The 21,560-nt window shown below is 36.4% G+C and overlaps 1 protein-coding gene across 3 annotated transcripts in view; it reads left to right on the plus strand.

Annotated features, from left to right (window-relative positions):
• ATP9B (ATPase phospholipid transporting 9B (putative)) overlaps positions 1 to 20,436 on the plus strand; it is a 171,967-nt gene extending 151,531 nt beyond the window's left edge. The window contains exons 15-28 of one of the 3 annotated variants that reach the window (XM_063325763.1): positions 44 to 136; positions 1,263 to 1,346; positions 1,887 to 2,057; positions 4,094 to 4,192; positions 6,555 to 6,644; positions 7,065 to 7,209; positions 7,541 to 7,605; positions 8,048 to 8,203; positions 8,353 to 8,417; positions 9,620 to 9,728; positions 12,526 to 12,583; positions 13,274 to 13,477; positions 15,805 to 15,837; positions 16,649 to 20,436. In XM_063325763.1, coding sequence (XP_063181833.1) covers positions 44 to 136; positions 1,263 to 1,346; positions 1,887 to 2,057; positions 4,094 to 4,192; positions 6,555 to 6,644; positions 7,065 to 7,209; positions 7,541 to 7,605; positions 8,048 to 8,203; positions 8,353 to 8,417; positions 9,620 to 9,728; positions 12,526 to 12,583; positions 13,274 to 13,477; positions 15,805 to 15,837; positions 16,649 to 16,785 — 1,509 coding nt within the window. In that variant the 3' untranslated portion in view covers positions 16,786 to 20,436. The remainder of the gene's footprint in view (positions 1 to 43; positions 137 to 1,262; positions 1,347 to 1,886; positions 2,058 to 4,093; positions 4,193 to 6,554; positions 6,645 to 7,064; positions 7,210 to 7,540; positions 7,606 to 8,047; positions 8,204 to 8,352; positions 8,418 to 9,619; positions 9,729 to 12,525; positions 12,584 to 13,273; positions 13,478 to 15,804; positions 15,838 to 16,648) is intronic. The other 2 variants (XM_063325761.1, XM_063325762.1) reach the window with 2 other exon arrangements.
• The last annotated feature ends 1,124 nt before the right edge of the window (positions 20,437 to 21,560 follow it).

Raw genomic sequence — 21,560 nt, forward strand, 5'->3', positions numbered from 1 at the left:
ACAGGGGGATTTTTTCCCCTTTATTTCTTTTGTAAAATTTTAGGATGAATCTTCAGGAGAAATTACATTTTACATGAAGGGTGCAGATGTTGCAATGTCCACTATTGTACAGTACAATGATTGGTTAGAAGAAGAGGTAAGAAACAAAATCAAAATTTATAAAAAAAAGTCAAAATATTGGGTATTATTGCAATAGGTTCGAAGGACAACCTGAGCCAGTGCAGTAATGGGTTTTGAAGTCCAGTTACATATATCCTGAATGGGTTTTAAGGGGTTAGAATCATTCCCAATTCTTGAACAACCCACAGGAAAAGCAAAGCTGGTAGTCACAGTAGAACACGTTTCTACTTAAAACAAGGAAATTTGTTTTTCATTGACTGACCTTTCACATAAAACCTAATTACTTCTGAGAAGTATTCTGCTATAAACCTATTTATCCTGAAATGTCCTTCTTATATCAAATTCTGCAGTGAGGTATGATTATGAATTAGGAAGTTCAGTAAGGGATGCAGCCAAACTGAAATAGGTTTTTGCCACATTTATTGAACTTAATATAAAATAGTTAGTGACTGAACTTCAAAACTGATTAATACTTTTCCACTGTGTGGCTCTAGTAAGTACCAGCAATCATCTTATTTTGACCCTACATACAGACAATATGTTAATACAATGATTACACCATGTATGTTCATAATGGTATTGGCAATATGAATCAATATCTGCTGCAGGGCAGTTTGATTTATTCGGGGACATGAATAAATTAAACTCCCTCAAGACCTAGCAAAATGTCATAAAAATTACTTTTGGCGATAATGATGCACAATTAATTGTAAAATACTTGTTTAATTTATTTAGCTTTATGAGGTCAAATCAATAAGTGTTTTGCACTGGACAGCCTTGTTTTTCATTAAGACATGCTATTCCATGGCTATTTTTAATGTGTAGATATTTTTCTGATAAGAGGTATGTTTAGTGGAAAAAGAAGATACAGCTCTTGTTATGTGCCTCATAATAGTTTTAATTTATTTTAGAGCTTCAACCTAAAAGAGGTTTCTTTAAGCTAGGAGAGGAAATCTAACTGGCTTACCAATAGCATACCACTTCATTTGGGGGACCTGAAGTATAATTGCTTTTTATTCTGCTTGTGGCTTCTCCAAAAAAACAGTCTAAAGAAACACCAATATCCCCTGCTAGCATATAGTATAGAACGTGCACATGTGGTTGAATATTTGTGTAATTATTCTGTGGTTTGGTCCATTTAGTGTGGTAATATGGCACGAGAAGGACTGCGTACACTGGTTGTTGCCAAAAAGTCACTGACTGAAGAACAGTATCAAGATTTTGAGGTATGAGGGGACAGAGGGATCTTGTGCTTCACCATGTTTAGTTACTTCAAGGGGAACATTTCTCTTTTTTGTTCTATTAAGGTGGCAAAAAGAGATGATTAAGATGTCAATATGGCACACAATTGATTAGATATTTTGTCATTCGTTAGTGATTGTTCTGCAGTCATACATAGGATACTGTTTTGCTTTATTATGTGACTGGACAGTGTTTTCCTAGAAGCTAGTGTAATGTTAATTCTGTAGCTTCAACATGACCTAAAAAATCTACTTGTCCTCAAAGATAAGAGCAGTTCCTGCTTAGATGCTGTGATGCCTAATTCTTAATAGTTCTACAGAAGGCATTCTCTTGCGGTGATCTGTCAGAAAAAACCACAACATTGGGTGTAAAGTAAAATTTGCTCTTTTAATCTTATTCTTCGTTAAAGACGTTTAAAGACAAATGTTTAGCCTAGTGAATCCGTATTATATCTGATTGGTAGACTGAATGTATACTTCATGAGTCATAGCAAACTCTAAGGGGTTTTGTGTTTGTGCAAACAGAGTCGATATAACCAAGCAAAGTTGAGCATACATGATAGAAACCTGAAGGTTGCTGCTGTTGTAGAGAGTTTGGAGCGAGAAATGGAGTTGCTGTGTCTCACTGGAGTAGAAGATCAGCTGCAAGCAGATGTTAGACCAACTCTAGAGATGCTAAGAAATGCTGGAATAAAGGTACTAAACATATACTGCTGACATAACAGGTTATCATTTATCAACTTTTTTTCTAACAAGACCTGAATTATATTACATTCATGTTCATTCTACATAAGAAATATGTCAAGTCCTAAGCACATTCTGGGCATGAAACAAACAAGACATTGTGCACGAAGTTCCTTTGTCCACTCCAGGTTTCATTGATCTCAAGCTTACTTCTGTAGGGAAATTACCAATGGATAAATGTATGTGACTCCCTGACTGTGTATCCCCTGACTGCCTACAGTAAACTGCCCTAGCTGACACTAAATGAGATTGGCACAAGATTCGTATGATAACAATGTTTTCAGGGTTGGCACTCAAAAGAAGTCTCAGCAAAGATAAAAAGGTGCATTGGTTGAACTAGAATTCAGAACTGCCCTTGCAGAGTTTGTCCAACTCACGTTAAAGGGACAGTGTGAAAAGATCTGCACAAGAGTTTGTGCTGTGTTTTGTTCATAGGCAGGCTGTGCTAGACAGCTGTCAAATGCACATTTATTTGAGAGAGGGTTTGAAGTAAAGATATGAACAATATCTGAGGGGAGTGGGCACGATTATATACGTTTTGCTTGAAGCAGTGTCAGACTGCACAGAAAAGGTGTGTTGCCTTTGCATTGGTTAAATGGAATCAGGTACAATTTTTTAGCCTCACAAGGAGGGTAAGTTATTTTGCTTTGCAGCAAGCATGGGGAATCTCCCTTTTTGTGAGACGAGTGGGAATGCATGAAGCTCTGCCTTGGGACAAATGATGAGCCAGCTGAGAATTTATGCGTTAGAATTAGTGGGCAGGCATTAGTGGACAACATTATGGGGAGTGTGCTACAGACTGCCTGATCAAGAAGAAGTACAAGAGGCCTTCTTCAAACAACTGGAAGAAGCCTCACATTTGCACGTGCTGGAACTTGTGCTGGACTTCAACCATCCCAGTATCTGCTGGAAGGGCAACACAGGAGGGCACAAGCAAACCAGGAGAATTTTGAAGTGCAATGACAATAATTTCCTGACACAGATGATTGAGAAGTCAACAAAGGAGAGATGCTACTCAAGCTACAACAAACAAGAAGGAATTGGTCAGGGATGTGAAAGTTGGTTGAGGGAATAGCCTTGGCTGGAAACACAATAGTAGCTGTAGATAGGTCATAAAATTATAGATCATTTGGTTATTGATGAGAAAACACGAGTCCCTTGTTCATTCATTGACCCACCTGGACACTAATGAAAAGGATCTTACCTGAGATGTACAGGAAAAGAAGGCGTACAGTTTAATAAAATTGCAGCTGTTCGCTTAGTAACTATCCAGTAGTAACTCCTGCGGCTTAAGTTGTTCTTCCTGTGTGGTCTGTTTGGTTTGGGATAGGGCTAATGGTTTTTCATCCAGCTGTCCTTCAACTTTCTTGGTGTTAAGGGGCTGAGGGAGAGAGAGCTGTCTCACTTTAACAACAGATGGATCCTCAGCCTTATTCCTTAAACTTTAATGCTTTCATCCCAGTTCTGCATGGTCAGTGAGCAGGACCTCTTTGGAGCATTGGGACTGTAGCTCTTCCTCTAGGATATGCTGTCTCATTGCTTGGCTGCTGCTTTCGCATAGATTCTCACTAGAGTCACACACTGTTGTGACAAACGTTATCTCTTTTGTAGTTGTCTGCATCCTCACTCTTTTGCTCAAGGTGTAGTATCAGGGCCATAGGGAAAGGCTTTTATGCTTTACCTGCTGTTCAGGTATGCCAGTGGGTTTCTCCAGAGTTTCATCTTGTCTTCATGTAAATTGAGACATTGGCCCTTGTGAGAAGGGAAGGAGAATGAAGCTGCCTGAAGTAAAGACAGTTCTTTTCTGCTTTGTGTGTTATCACAGTAAAATCTGCCTATTCATTTTAGTTAAAAGTGCTCATATCAGTATGTTTTCTGTGGTAATTCAGTCCCAAAAGGTACCAGAAAAAGGTTGGAGAGATGTCATTTAGATTTGGAGAACAGACGCGTTAATGTCCAATGGAGTAAACTTTTACGTTATTTTGCAGATATGGATGTTAACAGGAGATAAACTGGAGACAGCAACTTGCATTGCGAAAAGTTCTCACTTAGTGTCTAGGACTCAAGATATTCACATTTTCAGACCTGTAAGTATAGTTCCAACTTTTTTGTTGGTTCATTAAAGGACAGCTAACAACAATGTTGTTTGATTAGTAGTTGGCTGCTTATTGACAACTGATGGGTACTGAGTGTCAGAATAATGGTCAAGAGAGTAGTACTTAGGTTGTTATTCAGGGATGTAGAATTACAAAGCATTGCTTCTGTTTAAAGGTGCTTTTTTCTAGATTTGATAATATACTACAGAAATGTTTGTAGGCATGTTTGGGTGACCCAGGTTCAATATGCAATTTACACTCTTCACTTATACATAGAACATAGTAAGGTACTTCTGAATAATGACGGAGAGGGGTCTGTGTGAGGTGTTGAGCCAGCAGGAAAGTGTATCCAGGAATTTAGGCTATCTGAATGTGGTCCTTGCTTGTTCTAGCATTTTTATTAATAGAACTCTTTGGAGTCAAGCAGAATTAATCCTGAATTAAACTGTGATGCCAACATTCCCTGTATAGACATAGTTCAAATCGGTATGAAGAACTTTGAATATTTTTGTATATCATGATATATAGTTGCATTTTATTAACAGACTGTTTAAGATAATTGTTAGAAAGGTAAGCCAAATATCTTTTTGTATACATTTTGGTTATATTTGCATAGCATCAACTCTACTGAAGCCAAACAAAAATAGATTTTCCAGACTTTGACTGATGCTGTGTGATCAGACATAATATGTCTGTGTTTGTTTTAAATGAACCACTTGCACCTACAGAAATAATTATATGAATATAATTTACATGTAAATGTAGTTTCTTCTGAAGCATCAGAATGGCAAATTAGGCCCTGCAGACTACTATTTGCAATTAAATTATTAATGCTTCTGATAAAACTTCAGATCAATTTTTGTTGACCTTTCCATGTTGTAACACCACAAATTAAGTCTTACAGAACAAAATCTATTTAGTTGAGTCAGATTTTTATTTTCATTACCTCGACTGGTAATAAGAGATCAGCATAAAACTGTGTTAACTTAGAGTATCCAAAGTTTTAAATTAGTTAGAAAATGGCTTTATACAGAATTATTTCTGTGGCTGTATTTGTTGCAAAGAAGTAACTTCTGGATTAATATAAGAACATACCAAGCACTCTGACACTTCTATTTTAGTTATAACTTAGTAAATAAAAAGTTATTTACTGCTTTGGCTTTCCTAAAAAATGCCTTTTGTTTTTAATGTTCTCCTGTTTATGCACCAAGTACTGACATCTCTTAATCTCTGTAATGCAGAAGGATTATAATGGGCCAGTTCCATCCAGGGTTCCTAACAGTTGGCAGACAAGAAGCTTTCTCTTTACATGTTTAATTGTGGGAAAGAAGGAAAAAAATTTCTGAATTGAGGCATGTGTATAGTTTTTTCTGTTTGCAGGTGCTTTTTAATGTAGCTCACATTTTATGTGTAGTAGAGCCCATCTGAAGGGAGAAAGGTCCTTGGACTACATCTGATCCTGGGTAGTAGTGGGCCAAAGACAAAACTTCTTAGAAGCTGTTTAATCAAGTGCTGACAGAGACGAAATTGGAAGTGTAATCAGAGTTTGTGTTTTATTCTGTGCTTGGAATGTTGTCTTGCATGATAGTTCTAAAATACATCAATCTTTTATTGGTGAAAAAAACAAAAAACCAAAACTGACAGTCTCCTCAAAATCTGATTATAATTTACATTTTTCATGTTCTGTGTTTCTAGCTCAAAACCTTCCAAAATCTATTTGGGAACCTTTGACCATTTTTTGCATTTGATAGCTGGGCCTTTCTGAAACAGTAATTATGTAAATAAAAAAAATCTATGATGTAGTTCTTTTGTATTATGCCATTTGATCCTGTTTGCAAACTCATGCAAGATCCAAAAGGATTCGTACTACTGAGCATTTTTGTGCCTTTTGAAATCTGTGTCTACTTGCCCAAACTGGAGGAACTATTAATTTTAACATTTTGCATTATTCTAAGAACATATTTTACTGGTTAATAAATAAAAGTTGGGGGGGGTTGCTCGTTTTTTTGTCTGTTGTTTCTCTAGCCCTGCCACGATGGAAAGACTCAGGTCAGCTTGAATTTAAGATATTTTAATGTCGTTAATTCATTAAATTTTTAGCCCTGGTCTACTTTGGTGAGGAACCACTTAAGCTGACTACATAGGTTTTCCTTGTTTGAAGGTTACTTTTTCACTCCGTAAGATTCAAGGATTGTAGTCACATCCCATGGGTATTGGGCTTGCACTGGGATAAAACACTTGTTGAAGAACTAAGGCCTTCTGGGTTCAAGTGCTCGAAACCTAATTTACTTAGGCAGGTTTTTTATTTTTAAGATTATAACAAAATCTTTTAAGTGAGTGTTTTGTATTGAAGGTTACCACTCGAGGAGAGGCTCACTTAGAACTAAATGCCTTTAGGAGGAAGCATGACTGTGCCTTGGTGATATCTGGGGACTCACTTGAGGTAAGAATTTATGTTCAAAAAGTAAAGTGTCAGTGTCTTCATGCTCTTAAACTTTTTTCTGATATTTGCCCATACTTTAAGTTGTCCTTAGAGATACTTTTGTTTTTCACTGAGTGATAATTATGGGATATATGTTCTAGATGTGCCAATGTTGTTAGTTCTCTGATCTCTGGATTTTGTATGCAGTGTGCTTTAGTATTAGCTCTTCTCTTAACCCCAAAGCGTGTTGGCTCTCTAAATGAATGAGAAGTGTCAGCTTAAAATACTAAAGCCACAGTCAGGAGAACGTGTCTTTTTTTCCCCCCAAATGGATGTTGTGCAAGCAAAACTTCATAAAAGAATTCTTTATACTATTTTCTATTAGACTACATGTAGTGCTATTTAATAGTAAGTAAATTCAAGTGTATTTTCTTTCCTTAGGTTTGTCTAAAGTATTATGAGCATGAATTTGTTGAGTTGGCTTGTCAGTGTCCTGCTGTAGTGTGCTGCCGATGTTCTCCCACCCAAAAAGCTCATATTGTGAAACTGTTACAGCACCACACTGGAAAACGCACGTGTGCAATAGGTAACTGTTGATGCGATCTTCATTTGCAGTAGCTAAAATCTGTAATAAACTTAAGCAGTAGATGGCACCATTGAGAAATAGTTGAAACAAAGCCAAAGAGACTTTATCAACAGCCAGGTATTATGTAGCTGTAGCAGAAAATGCTGTTCCATGAGAAAGGTGTGGTTATCCTCCTTAGTCCACAGGAAAAAGGTCGCAACTGATGAAGTAATCAGTCATAATCCATAGATTAATTGTAAGAATGTAAAGGTACATAAGAGGTTTCTAAAATACTGTAAGGCCAGGAGAGTAAAACCTCTGAAGAGCTGAATATTGCAGTGACATTTTCCAGGTGATGGAGGAAACGATGTCAGCATGATCCAAGCAGCAGACTGTGGAATTGGAATTGAAGGCAAGGTAACGTTAACAGTTTCATTGTCAAATATGTACTACATAGTAGTTTCGTAACATGGGATTAGAAGCTTTGTTCTTAAACTGTAGTGAATTAATAATTTCTAAGATGATAAAAATGCTTGGTCTTTGAACTAATATTTTCTTTGCCTCTGTGTCCTCTGCTTTATTTTTTTAAACACAAAAAGCAAGAAAAGCAGGAAACAGTATAGTTATTTCTGTGTAGTATTTACCTGAAAGAAGCAGGATAGGTGATTAAACTTACTTGTTACAGCCAGTTTATCTTAGAATATGCTCAAAAAATTGTCCTTTGGGTCTCTTTGCAGGCTTGATCTCTGAAGTAGGAGCAAACTTGACTTTTGAAATTAATTATCACTTAGAATTTTGAAATTTGAAACACATCTTTTACACTGGGTTTTATATTTGGAATATTTGTGTTTTGTTCTAGGAGGGAAAACAAGCTTCCCTAGCAGCTGACTTTTCTATCACACAGTTTAAACACATAGGTAGGCTGCTGATGGTACACGGTCGAAACAGTTACAAAAGATCAGCAGCACTTGGTCAATTTGTCATGCACCGAGGCCTTATTATTTCAACTATGCAGGTATTTAAAATTTCATTTTCTGAATAGTTAAAAACACTATGTCTGTCTTTGAAATGTCACAAAATCTTAACTACTATTGTTTAGTTATTTATTGCAATGTTTTATATATAGAATTATATTAGATATATATAATTATCTGCTTTTTGTAGGCTGTATTTTCATCAGTCTTCTATTTTGCATCTGTTCCCTTGTACCAAGGATTCCTAATGGTAGGGTAAGTCAAAACGAACAGTTACGATACCTGGTAGTAAATACAGCAAACTAACTTGTAAAATAACATCATGTAGTTGGTGTGTGCCACGTTTTTCATATGTCTATCATTGGTATGCTACCAAAATCTGAAAGAAGAAAAAAAAGTCAAACTAGGTTGAATGTGCGCTATATGAGGGGGGGAACCTCATTTTCAGTTCTCTGAAGAGAGGGATCTGCATGGCCTTAGAAGAAGATGCCGTATAACCTTTTTCACATATGGCGTGAAAACAATAGTGGAATCTCCGAGAGCAGTTTCAGCTGTTACACAGTTTGCCCTGCAAGCCTCAGTGAGAATCACAGATTTTTCTGTTAAAAATGGAGCTGAAGCTACTGACTGAAATTTCCTCTGAGAGTGCACTACCCGAGTCTGCCACGTAGATCTCCCTTTGGGTGAATGCGTGCAGGATTAGGAGCACCCGGGCCTTGTTGCAGAAGCTGCTTTAGTAAAATGGTTCCCCAAGTCATACAGCTGAGGCATATGCATATATTAGTCCTTCTCTCTCCCCCTTCTGTCCTAAGAAGTTCTTTTTATACTCCTTGTAAACAGTAACAACTTAAATCAGTAGTAACTTAAATCATAGTCAAATCAAGGTCTGATTCCACCAGACTGTGCAGAGGAAAGCAGTAGACCTCTCCAAAATGTTGGTAAATAGTTGTGCTAAGTTCTTGGTAAGTACATACTGAACTATACATCTGGCATGCGTGTACTAAAATCCAAAGCCACTTACAGAGCTGTTAGGATTTTTGTTCATCCACCAACCTGTACCACCATTCTGATGTCCAGAATATAGCACTTGTTTTTTCTTCAGTTTTCATGCTGTCGTCTGTGGTCGAATTTAAATGTCAGGTCTTTGAACTGGTTGTCCAAAGTGCAAGTGCACAGGGGGTATGGTAACAGGTGATAAGCTTGGGTGATATATGTAGAAGACAGACATGTATTTACTGGTTTTGAATGTATAAAAGCTCTGTAACTTCTCACGACTGGCAGCTCTCAGAAGCACAAGAGCAGGTTGCACGTGTAAAGCTGTATTGGTAAGCTGCCTCAGTACTGGGTAGAAGAACCAGTTTAATTCCAGTTACGTAAAATGAATAATTGAACTCGGTAGATCGATTTAAAATTGTATCATACAAAAGTGTCAATTTATGTCCTTTCCTTTCACCTAGGTATGCAACCATATATACTATGTTTCCAGTCTTCTCTCTAGTATTGGATCAGGATGTAAAGCCAGAAATGGCATTGCTATATCCAGAACTTTATAAGGATCTCACAAAGGTACGAATGTCTTCAGTGGTCAGATACAAACAAATGGTGGAATCTCCAGTATGCAAAACTGGGAATTCTTAAAATCATTTTCTTAAGGTATTCCATGTGAGACAGATGCACAAATAATGTAATGCAGACTTTTGTACTATGGAAATAATCCATAGTACCAAATGTTCCACTCAGTTTTATTAATAAATTTGTTGAGTCGGCAATGGTTGGACTGAAATAATTTAATGTAAAAGTTGCTTTAGTTCTGGCCACAGGATCTGGAGTTATTTATGCTTACTTTTTCACAGCTGCTTTTTCTTTTTTAACTGGTAAATTAATCTATAGATTCCGCCCCGCCCCGAGAATTGGTACTGACATCTCCAAAATCTGACTTTCTTTAAATAACAGATATTGATAACTGATATGTCTTAATTGAATCATCTGTAGATACTGCTTTCTGTGTGTTTGCGCATACCTGCAAACAACAAAAGTGTATAATTCCGTAACCTGCAAAAGTGAAACAAATCTCGAGATTCTGTTTTCATAAGTTTTTTGAAAGGTACTTCTGCTCCATCTTAAACTGTCAGCTAGAAAAGTTATGATCCAAGGCAGACGCAGATAGTCTTTTTAGGGATAGCAGATTCTTTGAAGATGTATCTAAAAGTCCAAAACCAGACTATAGGTGAAGAGGGTCCAAACTTTTCAGAGCCTTTGTCTTTTTAATTGTATTAAATTAGCTATTAGCTATGATAGTCTGAGAGAATTTTTTCTCGTCTGTTGGAGGTCTTGATTCTCTCTCTCTCCTCTTCAGAACCTTTAAAGTTTCTTCGTGAGATTTCAGCCTATGATTAATCTCAAAAAAGCATGGCCTTAAACCTGCTAAAGGCAGGTTATAAGCTTGCCTGTGGAGGCCTGTTGAAGGAACTAGGAAGCATCTTATTTGCAAAGACAGAAGCTAGCCTGTACTCAGAAACTGCCCAGGATGGGGAGATGAATGCAGGCAAAGTTTTTTGTTTAGGCTTAAGTGGCAGTTCTTGGAGATGCTGAATCACTGGCTTTCCCAGCTTCTGTTGCACCTCTATGAGTATTAAATAAGTAGAACCCAAATAATTCTCTTCAGAAGGGGAAAAAAATAAAAAAGAGAATGTGGAGAAATTGGAGAGTACAGTTCAGTGCATTGTGTGGGGCAGATGATGGTCAGTGAACGACTATGGATGAGTAGTACAAAAAGTTATTTATGTGCTACATTTGACTGTACTATTACAAGGTAATTTTACTGTGTTTATTACAACAATTTATGATCATGCTGCCATAGTCATGACGCTGTGAAGCCTACATATTTCTGCACATCATTTTTCAAATTAGGGACTCAATGCAAATCTCTACCAATGCTATTCATCTACTGTTATTCAAATATGCGTTGACGTGGACTATAATTGTATTCCTAGGAATGGTTTCTTTTCTGGGATATGCCAGTGATGAAAATGCTTTCTGGATTTTTTAAAAGAGTAAGGTATATTGGCACAAGTCATTGACCGACTCTTGCTCTGGTGCAAGAAGAGAAAATTAGCAAGGTTCAGAGAAACGGGTGTGGCCACATACCCTGGAGGATCCACTGATTCAATATTACTGTTACTGTGGCTCCTACAGAGTTATAGCTAGAACAGATGATGAAAATTTGAAAGGAAGTACAAGTAAGAGGGCTCCCTGCTTTCATCTGAAAATGATTCACAGCCTGTTGTGCAGTGTTCCTTAGAGGCTCAGGAGTGACTTACCCCTTCTAGTTCCATAAAGGTGAACCAAAACTCAAACTCATTCTTATTTCACAAGTCTTGCTAATTAGGAGCTATGGTCAAAGGTGGTAGCAATGTCCAATACTCAAAGGAAAATTCGTAGGCACTCATAGGAGGAGAAAAATTTGTTTCTTCGTGCTTGTGCAAGAATTTTTTCCCATATGTTCAGTCTGTCACCAACATTCTAGACTATGCACAGAATTATGAAAGTGTCTTTAGCACTTTGCCATGAACTCCACCTATCCAGGAAAATGTTTTAGCCTATAATGAAGTAATAGAAAGAGTTAATTCATCACTTTCTACAGCAATGAAGCACATTTCTTTGTAAAGTGCTGATTCTTCCCTGTTCCGGTGATCACTTCTTTTGCGCCAAAATGTCTGCTTTGTTTGCTGTTTTATCCTTCTAGATGTATATCCTTTCAGCTCTGCAATTCTAACAGAATGCACATGTACAGCATTTATTCTTTGATTTATGCATATGTTTCAATCTCTAACATTCACAACCACAAGATGATTTAAAATGTATTTGGTAATAGTTACTTGCTGAAAACTTACAGTAGTCATATGTTTATTCTATGAACGCAAATAAATAGTTTATCCAACATTTAGATGAGACTAGTGACAGCAGTTTTGCTTGAGGGTTAGGTCAGTAGGTATACAATGCTATTTTTCTTGAAGACTACGCTTTACAAAACAGACAAAAAACATTTTAAATAAAAAATAAACTAATTTTACTGTAATTATCCCTCTGAAAATGAGCCAGAGCATTGCAAGGTAAAGTATCTTTGCTGTTGAAGGCCTTAACTATCCTACCCCCAAATTTAGACTTTGTGTGATTTCTGTGAAAGTTTGCAATGAAGAATTGTAAAAACAAGTAGACACTTTTTAGCCTGTATAATTTCAAAGACTGCTTATTTTATTTGTAAGATATCTCTGTAGTAGTTTACAATTAAAAATATATGGACTGAGTAGATTTATTTTTTATAAAAGTTTTGTTTAACTGTCCTCTCACTTGTTTCTTTTAGGGAAGATCTTTGTCGTTTAAGACCTTCCTCATCTGGGTTTTAATCAGTATTTACCAAGGTAGGAGAGAGTCCTAATTGTACTGAACTGAGAATTTTTTGTCTGCTATTAGCAATATTGTTTTTCAGCTGTAGGTTGAATTCCCAAAGCTTAACATTTCATCAGCAGTTTATATATATTGCTTTCTGTTTATCTTGTAAATCGATATTCCTGTAGTGTGCCAGGTCTATTCAAAACACAGCGTGGATTGGTATTTTTATTGATGCATGTCGCCTAAAAAAGGACATGTTTTTAATTAAATGCTAATCCAGAAAAATTTTAATGAGTGCTTATCACATTGCATATATTTACACAGTAGTTTTCTTTCATGGAATGACAGAAGTACTGTTAAGAAATCTGAATTATGTAATCAGTTAAAAGTAATTACACTTTCGACAATATCTCATTTATTTGTAGCACTTGACAAAATGAGGTTAATTAACAGTTCATCAGATATATTGCACTAAAAGGTGTTTAATTTTCTAATAGTTTTATTTCTTTACAGCTTTACTTTGGTTGTTTTATTTCACATGCACAAAGTACAGTAAATATCACTTCTGTTCTTTTAGAAAGATCAATGCTGTGTTTATTAAAAAAATTACTGGGCAAGTTTTCATGGTAAGCAATTGAATACTCAATGTGCAGTTGTAAAAACCGGTACACTGACATTTCGTTGCTCAGTGTATGGTTAACTTTGTGTGCCTTTCCTAGGTGGTATTCTGATGTATGGAGCCCTGCTGCTTTTTGAATCTGAATTTGTACATGTCGTTGCCATTTCCTTCACTGCCCTAATCTTGACTGAGCTCTTGATGGTTGCACTGACCATACGAACGTGGCACTGGTTAATGGTGGTGGCTGAATTCCTCAGTCTTGGCTGCTATGTGGCCTCTCTTGCATTTCTAAATGAATACTTTGGTGAGTAGTAGTAAAAGTATTTTAGCAAAGAACTGTGCTTTATATTTTTAATATTCTTCTCATTTCATAAATAAGAATAGGTGATGTTAGCTTTGTGAAATACAGCCTTCTCCTTTATAAATATGCCTGAGTTGAAATTAGGCTTAATTAATGTTGGGTTAAAATATTCTCTTATCCTTTTCTCCTGGACTTTGACAATCTTTATTCCTGTTAGTATGTTTTATCTAGATGATAAACTTTACTCAAACATGCAAGCTTCTTGCCAGACCAAGTGGACCTCATTAGATCTAACCCATAAGATGAAAAGAGCTGAAGTATTGCTAGAGAGTGAGGCAGAAGGCTATCAGGATAAATACTTTATATAAGAATCATTGTTTCATAATTACATTAAGCTTATATTAAGCTTTCTTTGCTTGAAATTGCAGTATCCCATGTTGTGTCTTAAGGTTCTGATTTTTCATAGTTCACAAGATGAAAGAACGCGTTTAAACTGCAAATCTTAGCAGTCAAGGATCTGAGCATCAAAATAATACATATTTCTTTTTATATCAAATTATGCTTCAGTAAAAAGCAACTATCTAAGTGTGATTTTACAAATGTATTTTTTACAGAAATACATATAACAATTTTGATTTTATCTCACAAGGAGTAGAATCTAGCTCCTCTCTCTTTTTTTTCAGGAGCTGATGAGTAAGGAGTTGCTCTTTTTCAGTTGTCACTTCTCATGAAAGAATTACATGTTATATGGGAGTTTCTAGGAGACTCATAGTTCTGCTTTCACTCTCTCATGTCCCAGGTGTTCAAAACTAGGGTAGTGTATTTAGATGACAGAATTATTCTTTTAATCAATAAATGCTTCACTGCCTGTCCCAGGTGTTCTGTTGCTTCCCAGATTTCTCAGGAGTTGAATTTTAATGAAGAAACAACCCAGCTGGGCTTGATACTTGTATTATACGTTATTTCATATTTGCCAGAGTACCTTTTTCTTTTCTCTGACACTAATGGACAGACTCTTTAATAGAGATTTTGGGTTTGATAGCTGAATCTCCACAGCCAGATTACAAATGAAAGGAGCAAGCAAGAACGGATGCAGGTACTGGGTCTTAAGTCTAAACTTCCAGGAACTTCATAAAGGAGAACTTGCTTCACCTTTGTAAGTCTTCAGTATTGGTGACAGCCAGTCCTTCTGTCCTTTATAGGTGTTTTTCAGTGAGAAACACCTGTAGGTGTGTTACAGTTGTGTAAAAACTGCAGGGACTTTGTTCCTTGCAAACCTTTCTGTAAAGGGGCGTGCTTTACTGTCCTCATGTATTTGCTGGACAAGTCCAAGCAACTGAGTAAGTAAATGGTCGCGTGGCTTCTTGCAGCCTGGGGACTTAACTTCTGTATTTTTCATCATTCAGGCTACTGAGAAGGGTGCAATTTCACGGGCTTTTGTAAACACGTATTTTTAAAAGTGTGTTATTAATCAGTTACTCTGAGAAAATCCATTTCAGTTAGTCTTACTTCTGCTTAATGCTTCACTCTTATTTAATCTGTCACATTACAGCTGTGGGGAGGGAGTCTCTTTTTGTGCGTGTACTGTAGTATAAACCTAAGTTACAGTTTACAGTTCAAGGTACAGAAGAACTGAAAACAATCTAGTCCAATAGTGCTTGACTTCATTGGCAAACAAAATGTTTCTTTCAATGATGTTACTTAAAAGCAGCATTTCCTCCCAAAGAAATATCTTAAGTATGACAGGGCGCTCAAATTAGAAAGGCAAAGCTATTCGATACTGCTTTGACTCATGGAAGTAATTCAGTTTTTAGGTTTCTGAACTAATTGCACACAATGGCCTTATTAACCCTGTCTGTGATACGTTACATAGACTTTTAGTATGTCTAAGCAGGCTTAAGCTAAAACTGTACAAGTTTATACATTGAAATCTAATATGCAAAGTATTTTTAATGAGTAAAGTTGGAGCACTAAAGCATTTCTGTATTGCATTTTCTGAAGTGAATTTTAATTCACATTAAAACAGCTCTGATCAAGTTGTCTATACAGTAAATTACACCTTGAAGTCAAATGTAAGGAAACTGCCTACCTATTTAAAACCTTAAAACGTGACCAAACATAAAATCCTTGTATTTTCAAAATATTTTGGTTTAATTGCTATTTAAAATATTCTGGTTGTCATGTGAAAGGCAATAATATTCCAGTTAAAGCTACTAACTTTTTCTCATTTCCTTTTTGTGTTGCTAACCTGCTTGGGTTTTTTTTCACATAACTTTCGTATTTTCTGTAAATCTATCCTTTCATTTTCATTCTCCCTCTTTGTGAAACAGGTATAGGCAGAGTGTCTTTTGGAGCTTTCTTAGGTAGGTGAAGTTTAACTTTTCTTGAATTCTTTTTTTTTTTAAATCTTTAAAAATTCATTAGAGTAGTAAATTATTTAATATACACATTTGTAAATAATGGAAAAAAGCAAAAATACCACCCCCGTTCTTCAGATAACCTCATTTCTGGGACCTTTCCATGATAACTTTAGTACTACCTGACCATTGGAAATATGGAAATATAGTAAAAAAATTTCAGTAGCAAGTGTAGAGTGTCACCATTCTCGTTAATGTTTGTCACAAAATATAGCTTTTCACTGTGGCTTGTGGCAATATCACTACATTGTTTTCCCTTTAAATTTTTGGACTCTAATCTCTAAGGTTTTAAGAATCATTCACTCTAGTTGTGACTGTTTCAGAGAAATCTGAATATGGAATAAAGGATCCAAAAAGGTGGCAGAATTTCTGGTTTAGAGCTTGTATTATAGTGGGTAAAAAATCGTTCTTACTAGTAGAAAAACAAGATGCCTTTACTTTTTATTATGGGAAAGTTTTGCATTTATATTGAGATTCTGTTTCCCCTAAAACTATGTTGTGCTGCAAAACAGTGTAAGGACCGTAAAGGAACTCTGAAGTTCCTGTCTAAAGAAAAGAGTTGGCAAAACCAAAATGTTGAAGTTAACTTTCTCTTTCTGTTGTTTTGTTGCCTTTTTTTTTTTTTTTTAAATTTTGCATGGTCTTGAACAATAGCATAAGCAAACAATTAAGAGATTTTAATTGACTTTGCAGCATGGAAGTTCCAGTTTCCATGTTATCAGTTCCCATTACTTATTTTCCCTTTTTGTTTCTGCAGATGTTGCCTTTATCACAACTGTGACCTTCCTGTGGAAAGTGTCAGCAATCACTGTTGTTAGCTGTCTTCCACTTTACATTCTCAAGTACTTGAAGCGCAAATTTTCTCCTCCAAGTTACTCCAAGCTTACCTCGTAAAAGTAATTGAATTCCTACGGTTTTTCACTCGCACCAGTCTGCAAATTGCACATTCACTGTGCTTTAGTGTCTATGGATTTATGTTGGACTAAAGAAATTTTAAAAAAAAGTATTAAAAATCAAAAGTGATAGAGTGAATAGAGCACAAAAAGAGGAGGAAACATCTGAGAGGTACAATAACACAGAAGTACACTAACAAGACTACCAGAAATAAACTAAATTTTCTTCATGTTGATTTTTTTTTTTTTACTTTCAGTTGCTTTGATTATAAAATAAAACTGAATTACTTTTGATTTGGAAATGCTTCTGAATGGTTTCATTGCTACTGTAAAGGATTTTTTGCTACTGTAAAGGATTTTTTCCTGCTGTACTAATCTTCTGCAAGTTGAATGGAAAGTTTTGTTATTTATTACATAACTTCCCTTCTTTAATTATTACATAACTTCCTAATTCAAGTCCTTTCCTTTTAATGTTTCTGTATGGAAAAGTTCGTTCGTCCATACTTACTATAACAAACCTAATACCTGTAAATGCCCGTGTCTGTATTAGCAGCTATTATTCCTCATCAGACAGTGAGTAATATGCACTATTTGAATTATGTACAGATGTCTGCATAGCACAGTACTATTTTAGGAGCTGTTGTCCTACTCTGTACTCCCCATTTCTGGCACCAGTAAATATTACAGATCTGTGATGTTGACAGCAGTTCTTTAAATGCACATTACAGCCAGGTTGCACAAAAGCTGTTTGAAAATTAAATCATAAATTCTATACATAATTCCACTGCACCTATTGATTTGTACAGGTATCAAAGACATGGCTGCTCAGTAAATATGTTTTAAAATTCTTACTCATTTTGTATTTGTAAAACTGCAAATAGTGTCAAGTACATTTCTATATATGAGAAGTCCGGTAAACATTGTACTAGCTAATATGTTTAAATTGCCTTGTAATCTGTTTACTTAGGTTACTCAGGTAAAAGAAAATAAGATGAACACATGAGCATTATGGTAGGAAAATCTATCATCTTCCAAGATGTAAATGTTATGTTTTTATAACTTAGTTTGGGTGCAAACTTGTTTAAAAAAAAAAAAAAATCACAACATTCTTGCTTGTTGTAAACTGTCAGACTTGAGTATCTTGGCTGAGTTACGACACTTTACAGTGGCTGAAGATTTGTTCCAGAAACTCATATACTCTGATGCAATCTGAAGGGTCCAAATCTTGCATACTGTACTGGAAAGTCAGATATATTATTTTAGTTTTCCATTGTGATATAACTTTGCTTTCTCAAGAAGTACATATAATGGAAACAAACAGCATAATTATCCATGCTTTATTTATTAAATATTTACGTGTGTGTTTTTAAAAAACACTTAATATGGATGTCATTTTTATGTTTGACTGTATGCCTTTACAACGTAATTCTTTTAGTTTATTATAACTTTGCCCTTATGCCATTATTATGTTGGATGAGTAATATTTAAGTGATAAATATAACTACTTCCTGGGAGAGCAGAGGAAACTGCTGCAGAGCTGTTTGGACTCCACTCCACTCCATTAATTTTTGTTTTGAAAGTTTTCCTTACTAGCTGTTTATCTGCTTTTTTTTATCATTATTTTTATTCCTAATTATAAAAGCAATAAAGCCTAATTTCTACCAAATATTATTAATGGTATACGTATTAAATGAACTACTGAAGTAGTCTTTCTTCTAATTACACAACATTGCAGACTAGTTTGCTCTGTCCCTCTGTAAACTCACTTCTGTAAAACCCCCACAAGATGTCACTGTTCTGGCATACTAGCAAAAGCCTTTCTTCATTATATGTGCTTTTGTCAAGATACTCTTGGTTTATATTTTCAGTTTAGTCCTGTGATATTTTTGTTGCTGATTTGCTTTTATTTTCTATTTTCTCCCAATAAGTCGTAATTACTTTGAATCAATTAAGAAAAGTCACCAGTGTGCAGCTGTTCGGAAACATTGATGATGATGTCTTCAGACCTTTTTGTCTTACACATTGTGAGCTCGCAACCATATGCATACAATTCAATGGATGAGCAAAAGCTTAGAGTTGGTCATCCTTCATCTAGACATCACATCTTTGACGTTAGGCAGAAAATGAGGAAAAAATCAGAAATTAAACTAGCAGTATGAAAGTGATAGCGGTACCGTAATCCAGCCGTATGAGATACAATTATACCCATGTGTACAGAATTTATAGTGTTACATATATTAATCCTCAGCATTAAGACTGTGAGGTTAGTGTGATAGCAAACGTATAGATCCTACACGCAGATACAAGCCTTTCAAAAGTGGAGTCAATTCTCTAGAGTGCCTGCTTTCTTAGAGTGTTTTCAATATACAGCAAAGGTCTAGTCTCAGCTAGCACTTTATTTTGAAGACTTGCGGAAGCCCGATTCAGGTGACTTAAAGTGCTTTTGAGGTTCAGTCACTGCAAAACTATGTACACCAGGGAAGTCTGCTTTCTGCTTGTTCATGTCACTCAGCCATAGCCCTGTGAAGGGGTGGCGCTACCAAATCACAGTGGTTTACAGGTAATAATATCAATACGGAATTTAAATATTGTAATATGGCTTCTTTCAGTAGAAAGCTTTAATGTATTGTAGATTTCGGTACAAAGTAAGCCGAGTACCATCACAATCCCTGGCTCTTAAAACAGACTAGAATGGTAACATGTCTGGTGTGCAGATGAATAAATTATTTTGTAAGAATCTCATTCTGTTGTCATTTCACATCAGTATATGTCAGGAGTAAGTCTGAAGCACCAGATCAGCTTATATAAACACAGATTTAGGCCTTGGATCTTCTAGTTACACTCAGAAGGAGCTTAGTTTTATTTGGTATTAAATAAATGTTTACTTTTGTGAGATGCTATGTCAGATACGTATTTCTGAAATGGTAATCATGTCTCTTTGAAAACGTATTTGAAAACATTTTCAGAATTGGAATAGGATGGAGGAGCAACACGAGCAGGAAATAACGCCTTCACCAAAGTAACATATGTAACAATACTGACCTATTTGGACCATGGTTAATAAGCATATTGAGCTAAAAATTTGCTAGATTTCCTATGTAGTTTGATGGAAGAACACAGGGAAAAGGAGAGATCCTGCAAAAAAGGAGTACTGGTAATTATTACACTGTTTTTTCTGCTGCTATTCTAGACTTACGTGTTCATGTAACTGCTGGAAAAATTTTACTACACAAGGTATTAGTTTGCAAATGGAAGCCAAAATTAAATCCTTGCATACTTAATATTAAATTTGTAGCACTCTTCTATGAATGTGAGTGTTTACAACAGTGGTTTTTTATGTTCAAACTGGGTTTGCTGACGTGTATTGTCAGAATTCAGCTGTGTGGTATCTCCTGTTTTCTTCCTAAAATTTCTGAGTGGTTGTCCGAAAACATGCCATTGCTTTTGTACGTACATTATTATGTGTATTATCTTGATGAGCAGCATCCACTTGCGACAATTTGTGTTACAAATGTCCTCCTACCCTATGTCCACAAAAGAGGGTGAGCCTAAACGTTTTTCAGTCTCCTTTTAAAACATGCCTGCAAGAGGGAGCTCAGCAGTCAGGAACCTTTGTTGGACTGGACAGCAGCGCTGCAGATATTTTAGCAAGAATTTTAATGTTCACCTAGGGAATTAAACAGCTGTTATCAGGGGGGCCAACTTCTGTAGACAAAGAGGAGATGATTTCTCTACATACTGCTCTTACTTATGCCCATTTGTGCGTGTTAGTTTGTAGGCCTAGGCGGTATAGTCTCCATACTCCTCCGCAACCTTATTCCTGTTTCAAGGCATTCAGATTATTTTGAAGAACTGACCACTACCTCAGATCTTCTGCTGGTGAGCTAGTCAGTGTGTTCCTGGGACCATCCTCCATCCCTACACTGATGGGCACCTCTGCCTTGCTCATGCAGGGTACAGTGGAAGGTTCCTTCATCGCTGGAGGTAGGGGCTGTTCGTGCCTGAACCACCTTTATTTGCAGATGTACCACATGAACGATGGTGAGTCAGGCCTGGGGAAGGGCTTGCTATGTAAATGATAGTATAGACTTCCTTAGAGGCTTTGGAGGTGTGCTGTTAACACAGATACTCTGATGTGATCTCTTTTCCCCCTTTTGCAGAGCTCTGTATCCCTGGGTTTTGTATTGGGAAGATAACTTGAAAGAGACTTGCATCTGTTCCACGCTTGCATCGCTTCACATGTCCCAGAGTATTAACATGGTTCCAACAGCCCCCGCACGGCGAAGGAATTTAGTGTGGAGTACGTGCAAAGGGTCAGTAGAGTCTGGGCGGACAGTGCTCCTCAAAAAGTGGTAACCACGGGAGCAGAGGTGGCTGCTCTGCTCACAGTGCTGGTGCAGAAGCTATCGTAGGTCCCTCTTACTCTGACATCCATTTGAATTTTAGCTTCCATGGAGTCTCTCCTCCTTTTTGCTGCCTAGAAAGGAAAGAATTGGGCCAGCAGTCTCTTACAACACTTCATTTAATAACCTTTCTGTATGTAGGCTGTTGTTATTATAACTCAGTTGAAACTTGAAGGCAATCAAAAAAGTCCTTCGATATGTTGGCCCCCTGTAGAGAGGGAAATCAGTACGGGTGAGCAAAGACAACATGGATCGAACATTATATGTAAACAAACAGGAGGTGCAATATCTTTAACACTGTGTTAAAAAGTGTAGGAATTCCTTTTGTAAACAGAAGACACTTAAAGCAAGATAGTTCCCAACAAGTATTAAC

Source organism: Chroicocephalus ridibundus, chromosome 2 (assembly GCF_963924245.1).
Source record: "Chroicocephalus ridibundus chromosome 2, bChrRid1.1, whole genome shotgun sequence".
NCBI classification, from domain to species: Eukaryota; Metazoa; Chordata; class Aves; order Charadriiformes; family Laridae; genus Chroicocephalus; species Chroicocephalus ridibundus.